Here is an 8,003-nt window from a genome sequence, read left to right as displayed (position 1 = left end):
ATTCAAACATATTCAGATCAAGCTGTTGAGCCTTTGCTCAGTTGCAAATTCTCATGCTTTCCGCAACAGGGAATTTTAGGGACATCATACACGGTAATATTAAATACATCCCGACGTCAGAGACTTAATTTGAGCATGATTTGAGCATGATGGTACCACTTTTTTCAGAGATGATGGAAGCAGCCTAGGAATGGGTTTCAGCGACACCATCTCTGATACCCAGCTCTCTCGCAGCTCAGGTGGAACCCACTTGGTGAAGGGTCCAGAGGGTAAATCCTATGGGAAGTGGCTGAGGGAGCTGGGGTTGTTTCGCCTGTAGAAAAGGAGGCTCAGGGGGGACCTTAGCGATCCCTGTAACGCCCTGAAAAGAGATTATGGCCAGGTGGGGGTCGCTTTATTCTCCCAGGCACCCAGCGACAGGATGGCACAGCCCTAAGCTGCAACGGAGGACATTCAGGTTGGGCATTAGGAGGAATTTCTTCACAGGAGCCAGCAAACAGCAAAGTTTAAACTTTTGTAACCCTTGAAGTCTCGGCAAAAGCTGCGCGACAGACGAAATCCCGCACCGAACCCCCCACAGCCCGCGGCCCCCTCACGCCCCGCCCCCTCAGGCCCCGCCCCGCGCGGGGTCGTTGCCACGGGAGCCGCGCGGGGTCGCGCACGCGGCGGCGGCCAAGATGGCGGCGCCCGTGTCGCTCTGTCACATCGCCTGCTGCGCCAACCGGGCGGGCGGCGGCGCCGTGGCCTGGGGCCGCGGCGGCCTCCTCGCCTTCGGCAGCTGCCACGACGTCATCCTCTACGACCCGGCGGTGAGTTGGTGCGCTCTGGGGGGGGGACCGGGACCCCATCAGGACCAGGACCAGTTCCTGACGCTCGGTGCTGTCTGTCTGTCCCGCAGGTGAGGCGGGCTGTCGCCGCCCTCCGCGGCCACGCCGGCAGGGTGAACTGCGTGCGCTGGGCCCGCCGGCGGGACCGCGGTGAGTAGCGCGGCGGTGCCGGGCTGAGGCTGGGGCCGGTTCCCCGCGGGCCGCGGGCGCTGCTGCCCGTGCAGGGCAGAGGAGGCGGGGGAGGCTCGGCAGCAGCGGGGCTGCGCTGTCCACTCGAGGAAATAGGGAGCTGCCACCCTTGCAGTGCATCCTTTCGCCTTAAGCCCGGGAGGGATTTTTACACAACCAATTAGTTTAGAAAATGTCTTTAAGATCATTGAGCTCAATCTGTGACCCAACACCACCGTGTCAACTAGACCATGGCAGTGAGTGCCACGTCCCTTCTTTCCTTAAATACCTACAGGGCCATTAAGGACTCCACCACCTCCCTGGGCAGCCCATTCCAATGTCTAAGCACTCTTGCTGTGAAGAAATTTTCCCTGATGTCCAACCTAAACCTCCCCGGTGCAGCTTAAGACTGTGTTCTCTCATCTTGTTACTTGCTAGCTGGGAGAGGAGACCGACCCCCACCTGGCTACTCCCTCCTTTCAGGTGGTTGTAGAGAATGATACGGTCTGTCCTGAGCCTCCTCTTCTCCAGGCTGAACATGCCCAGCTCCCTCAGCCACTCATATGATGCTTGCTCCAGACCCTTACCAGCTCTATTGCCCATTTCTGGACATGCTCCAGCACTTTAGTGCCCTTCCTGAATGGAGAGGCTCAGAACTGGGCGCAGTACTCAGTGTGGCCTCATGTTAACAAATAGGTCTGCAGGAATGCGAGCTGCCAAACCTAGGTGAGCTGCGTGGCGAGGGGATCTCTGCTCCTGGCCCCACAGCCAGGGGCACCCCAGGAGGATGTTTGCCTGGGGCTGTGGCAGCTCACACAGGTCGATGGCTTGTGCTGCTTGTTCTTCTAACAGTCTCTTCAATAGGGTTTGGAGTTCTGCATGTTTTGACTTTGTGAACTGATTTGCAATGCCTTTTCAGCAATCTCTGAGTATAAAGCTCTGAAGTTGCATAGAAGTTATGTGCTCAAAAAAAAGAATCTTTAGCTACATAGAAATGTTTGAGCCATTTATGAGGCTTTTGGTGGATAGTAATTCCAGGATTCAACATTGCTTAGTGCAGGCTTTTCATAGGCATATATTCTTGCCCTTAGCATTTATGGAAACTCACTGAAGAAGAGAAATGTGACTGTTAATTAGACCGTTAATGTAATGAGCTGCTTCCTTTTTTTGAGAAGTACTGAGGTGCAAACATTAGTTTTTAATAGTGGTATAAACTGCTATCCTTTCAATGGGTTGCACTGAAACATATTCTTCTTAAAAATGATTAAAAGAAGTTACTTTCAGGGAACTTGGGAATTAAATTTTCTTGTGAAGCTTTGAATTCTGTTTGTTTAAATTCTCTTGCTTTATTTTTGCTTTGCTTTATTTGGTCTTTCCAAAAAGACCAAAGAAAACCCCAAAAGATTAATTTACACTGTTGGATTTGAGAGTCTTCTGGAAAGGTATTTTTACCACTTTCATACAGAACTTTAAATAGTCCTTTGAATTTTCTCTTTGTATTTTCTTAGGGAATGTCTTTGCTCTTAAACTGTTCTGCACAGTGCAACTCCTATTAACCATACTTTGTTTTGGTGGAAGCTTTGCTTACCAGTGATATTATGTGAGGAGTAACCAGCAGAACTGCTTAGGTTGCTGTTACAAAGTTAAGTGCACACTGAACTAACCAAAGCATATTTTTTAGCTTCTGAAACGATGTTAATTTCTGGTGGATCTGATAAACAACTTATTCTTTGGGAATGGGAAGATACAGTAACATGGAATAATCAGGTAAGCAGGAATAACCTCTTTTCAAATCTCCCTCTGCACTAGTTTCTCACATATCACATGTTATCTGTTCTGTTTGTATTTCTGGTTCATACTATTTGTTTCACTTTGACTGTTTTTGGTTTTTTTTAATTGAACCCAGTGTGTATATCCTTGAAATTGTTGGTACTCTGTCTTACTATGTATTACTATAAATGTTGTTTCCTCTTTTCTGTGGTTCAACTTTTTCAAATCAGCATTGGTAAAGAAATTAATGAACCTGTCAGTCATTGAGTGGATTGGTTTAGATGTCCGAAAGACCCTGTTTGTCTGTTCTTGACTCGTCAGCTTTCTGATCTCCTGTGGCAGTTTCCTTTAAACCACCTTAAAACCTTCAAACCATGAGGCCCATTCTGAGCTGGCATTTTCTGTATCCTTCTTCCTTGTTTCCTTATATCCATTTCTGGTGATTTCTGAATCTGTACAACAGTGTGGGGTTTGTGTATAGATAGCCTTATCAGGATGATACACAAGTTGGAGCAGATGTTTAACAAGAATGAAAATAAAAAAATCTGTGCAACAATTGGCTTTTTTCAGAGAAATGGAGAAAAGTGAGGAGACATGCTAATTTATTATTTGTACTGTAAAATGTAAGGCAAGAAATTCAGTGTTGTGTGAAAGAGCCTTCTGAATGACCTAAAATTTTGATGAAAAAACACTTCATTATCCAGCTTTTAATATCTTGCTTATTAAGCACTGTGAACAGCTGTGTAGGTAACTCATTTCATCATCTGTCTCAAAGTAGGTTTTTAGACTTGGCATTTTAAAAGGCGTGAGAATGCATAGTAAGAGGAAATGAATGTACTTTGATGGGGAAAAGTTCTCAGAAATAAGTTATTTCTCATCCTGATCCATTTTAACTGTTCATGCATTTATCTAACTTACAGACTTTTTAATAAACTTTTTCTGCTGATGTGGTGCACAGCCATATGGAAATAATTTCAAAAGAATTTGGCTAAATGTGCACATCTTAATGGGAGTTCTAGACTAGTGTAAATTCTTGAAAACAAAGTTCTGTATTCAACCAATCAAAAATTCTCACCGAGGCCTACCAGGCTGTATTTTTGGAAAGAGATGTCAAGTCTGTCTGTGTTAAAATCTGCATACATGTTGGATGACTGCTGGTTGCAGAATTAAAAGCTTCTCAATTTGATCTTTGTGTTTATGAGGAACAGATTGCAAATTGAATCACCTGTATTCATTGTCTAAATTTAGCAGTTTTGTTTTTCATGTTGGCATTTTGAAGGAGTAAAAAGCTGTTTTGGTTTGTGAGAACACTAAACATTGCTGCTGTAGCTGCTGCTTATTCCATTGTGTTCTCTGCTCTGTCTCCTTCACTAAGGTTCTCCAAACTTTTGTGACATGTTCCTTAGGGTGAGGGACAAGAGAAGGAGAAAAAGGAAGGAAAACTGCTCTTCCTAACTTCTGTACTGTTTCCAACTTCCCTCAAGGAAGGGTGAGGTTTGTATAATGTACATGGGAACATTTAATCCTGTTAAGCTTTGAGCAAAATCTTACCAAGTTAATATTCATTGCTGCTGTATCCCTTCTCTGGGTTTCCTGAAAATATGCTCTAGCTTAAGCATAGCTGGCAGACTCTCTCCCATTGCAGGTATAGAACTCATTTTCAGTATTAAGTTTTTTTTTCCTAAAGTGCCTTTAAAAGTTCTCTCACATAAGTTACTGGCATTTAAACTTCGTAAAATTTTCTCATGTGTCCAGCTTGTGAAAAGCATTCCTCTCAAAGGCCACACAGAAGCTGTCTTTGCTGTGGATGCTGTCTGCCAGTCAGATGAACCTGATTTAAATCTGCTTATAGCTTCTGCAGCCTCTGACTCTACTGTGAGGATCTGGTCTTGGCATGGTTCAGAAGGTAATATTTTTTTAATGTTAGGGATAACATACTGGCTAAAGAAGAATGATGAATGCTTATCCATTAGGTGCTGAATACTAATATCTTGTAATGCAGCTACATTGATTTGTCTTCAGACTTAGTACATCAAAGCACTGTATTTCTCTTGGAAAGCCTTGGGTCAGATTTGTTCTGCAGAATGATTTATCTTTATATTTCATCAGGGATGTGTGGCCTGAATTTACTTTTTGTTTTTTAAATATGTATTCAGATTATGATAATCTGAACCATTGTTTTGCTCTGTAATGTGGAGGCAGACTAGCTGTATGCATGTGTGAAGTAGAATTATATACTAAAATGATTAATGCTGGCATTGGAAAGGTGAGGTTTAACTAGTCGCTTGTTTCTTCCTATTGGCTTGAGTCCAATGAAGTTTGGGATAATAGGATCTTGACCTTCTGTTGAGCTAGGCTCTTGCATGGAAATACAGGAGAACAGCATTATAAAATATATAATAAATAAATAGGGTAGATAATTGAGATTTAAGGTGTTATTTGTTGGTTGAGTTTTAGTGACTGCGTTTCTTTAGCTACTTTCTTCCTTCTCTGGTCTATTTGAAGATCTCGTATTGCCTTGCCTACATGAGAGAGGTGGGAATTGCCAATCTACAGTCCCATGTTCTGGAAGGCATTTTTGGTGCTCCCAAAGAACCCCATGAAGTCTCCTCTTTTCCATTTTGCCTTGCTGGTGTGGGTTACAGTGATAGAGTGACTAATTCTGCTGTAGACAGTTTTTTTTCTGCTATCTTCTTGTTTATTTACTAGTTTAATGATTACTAGTTTACTAGTTTAACGATTTCCAGGATCTCAGGGATGTTTGCAGGTTTTTGCTCATCTCTCTAGCTGCTGCTGTAGAAAATGGATTCAGTTTTATCTTCCTGTGTTGTGAATGCTGTTGCCACAGAATATATTTTGTAATATTTATTGCCTCTGGTGTGTTGCTGCAGTGAAGCTGTATAGATGTAACACTCAGTATTATCTTCTAACCCAACTAGCTAGATGAATTTTTATGGCCACACAGAAGATGATATTATTGTTTATGCTTCTGAAAAAATATGGATTTTTTCAGCTTCTTAAAATAAAAATGGATGGGAAATTTTTACTATATAATACAGAAGGAAATGACAGTGTAATTGTAGTAGTTACAGTGAATGAGATCAACACTGTCTGTTCCTGTTTTCCAGCTAAATGCATTGAAATTCTGCAGTTTGGAAATGGATTTGTTATGGATGTCTGCTTATCCTTCTTGCCTGGCAGTGATGGTAAGTAAAGCTGCACATCTTGAATATCAATGCAGGAAGAAAAATCTAAGAAATCCCCCAAAGAGATTTTCATTTTGCTAACTCCAGACCTGTGTGCCACAATTATTGTTTCCTATGAAATCTGCTTAAGCTGATTCTTGTACCTAAAGATCTTCTCTGAACTCTTCTCAGTAATTAAAAACAAATTACAGTGATTACAGTGTCTTCAAAATGGCACTCAGATGGAGTTGCTTAGTTGAACTCTTGCGATGGAAAGCTTTAAACCAGGGTAACACTGCTGTAAATGAATGGGATAGGATGATGCTGTTAGTTCCACCTGCTCCTTATGGTGCTGCTGCATATGTTAGTTCTTGTTGTTTGAATTGAATGGCAAAATTCAGAAAAATCTGAAGGCCTGCATTGAAAACCATAGGTTCCCAAGCAGTGTTTATCACCTGTTCATTCAGTCTTGAATGTGAAAAAATTTGAAATGCTGAACTATTTTAACCTGACTGTTCAGTATGGTTTATGTAGGTTTCTACTAACAGAAATGTTAGGTTTTGTGGGCTGCCACAGACATATTCTTTTTGTGCAAATAGGTAGGAGCTTTTTTTGGTGAAGCAGATGTATCCTCAAGCCAGATTCATGTGTTGAATAAAATTTGTGTTTAATTATCATTGGAGTCCTTCACCTGGATGGAGGCCTGCCAGGCTCCCAACTGAAAAAGTGCTAAATTTTCTTACTGTATTTGGAATTTTCAACTCTTTGCTGCATGCATTCCACACCAATGTATTGTTTTGATTATATGCCTACAAGCATACCTTTTTCTTTGGCTTTGATAATTCTGGGAGCAATGAAAGCTCTATCACGATGTGTTGTCCCATTTGGAAATGCCAGTGTCTGTTTTCAGAGCATGTCTGATACCAAAAGCAGCATCTGCACCATTAAAGAACATTTACACCTCTCTCTCTCTCTCTTTTCCTGTAAATACACTAACGTGCTTGTTCAGGTGAAGTTAAAAGGCTTGAAGGTAAATTAAAATCATTACTGCAAGTGTGAATATTCTTTAGAAATGAAGTGCCTGTGGTATCTGAGTATAACATTCATATTGCAAAAAAAATAGATTATATCTTCATTTATGATACTGTACAGGTAAGAAATTCTCACTGTAACAGTCTAGAGTAGTGCATCTGTTCAGTGTTGAAATCATGTTGTATATAAGAGAAGTAACCATACATTCTGAAAACATCATAAATTAAAATTATCATATTAGTTCTTAAAACTAAGTGTATCTAAAACTCAAATTGCATGAAGTGTTTGAAGCTTCTTTGAATGGTGAAATAGCAAAGATTTTGTTTTACAGAGTCCCCAAAACCAGTGTTGCTTAAAGTTACATTGAGAGCAGGACAATCCTTTATTATGAGCTCTTCCCATCCCAATTCAGATTAGTTATCCAAAGCAGTACAGTGCTCATAAACTGAAAAAAGAGTTCTTTATTTTTATCTAGAACTGAAATTATTTTCAATTTGTATAATTTCAATTTGCACAAAAATTTCATTTTGTGTGGAATTAAAAAAAAATTCTAGACATTTGCTTTTTTGTTCCAGGTCCAATAAAGATGACCTCTGCTGCTAAAATTGCAAAGAAGCAGTTTAGATTTTGAACTGTAAATGTATAGAAATGTTTCCTGTAGAAATCTGTAAAGAGGCTTTTAATAAAGCATAGCCAGTGTTTTCTCCCTAAACCTGACGTAGTAGTCCATATAGATGAGGAGTGTGTTAATTTTGAAATCTAAATAAAGTAGCTAAAATATATTATTAAAAATCTCTGCTGATCATTTGTCAGAAACATTAATCTCTAATGGCAATTTGGAATTTTAATGATCTTCAGGGAAAAATGATTATGATAAATTTAGGAGTTGCTCAGAAATCTTTACGAAGGCTAAGTTGTCAGCTGCACAGGGATTCAAAGAAGCTTTTCTCTTGAGAACAATCTGCATTTCTTAAGTCAGGAACTAAATGCAGAATTACTTTTCTGAAAATCATAAACTACA

General features: G+C 40.8%; 1 protein-coding gene across 2 annotated transcripts in view; it reads left to right on the top strand.

Moving 5' to 3' along the window:
- Window positions 1-645: 645 nt before the first annotated feature.
- The window catches only part of ELP2 (elongator acetyltransferase complex subunit 2), a 39,715-nt gene continuing 32,357 nt past the window's right edge, over window positions 646-8,003 (top strand). For both annotated transcript variants that reach the window (XM_038128574.1, XM_038128572.1), the window contains exons 1-5: window positions 646-809; window positions 899-977; window positions 2,677-2,762; window positions 4,521-4,671; window positions 5,894-5,971. In XM_038128574.1, the coding sequence (XP_037984502.1) occupies window positions 678-809; window positions 899-977; window positions 2,677-2,762; window positions 4,521-4,671; window positions 5,894-5,971 (526 nt within the window). In that variant the 5' untranslated portion in view covers window positions 646-677. The remainder of the gene's footprint in view (window positions 810-898; window positions 978-2,676; window positions 2,763-4,520; window positions 4,672-5,893; window positions 5,972-8,003) is intronic.

This window comes from Motacilla alba, chromosome 2, assembly GCF_015832195.1.
Source record: "Motacilla alba alba isolate MOTALB_02 chromosome 2, Motacilla_alba_V1.0_pri, whole genome shotgun sequence".
Classification (NCBI taxonomy): domain Eukaryota; kingdom Metazoa; phylum Chordata; class Aves; order Passeriformes; family Motacillidae; genus Motacilla; species Motacilla alba.
This window is presented reverse-complemented; position numbering and strand designations above follow the sequence as displayed.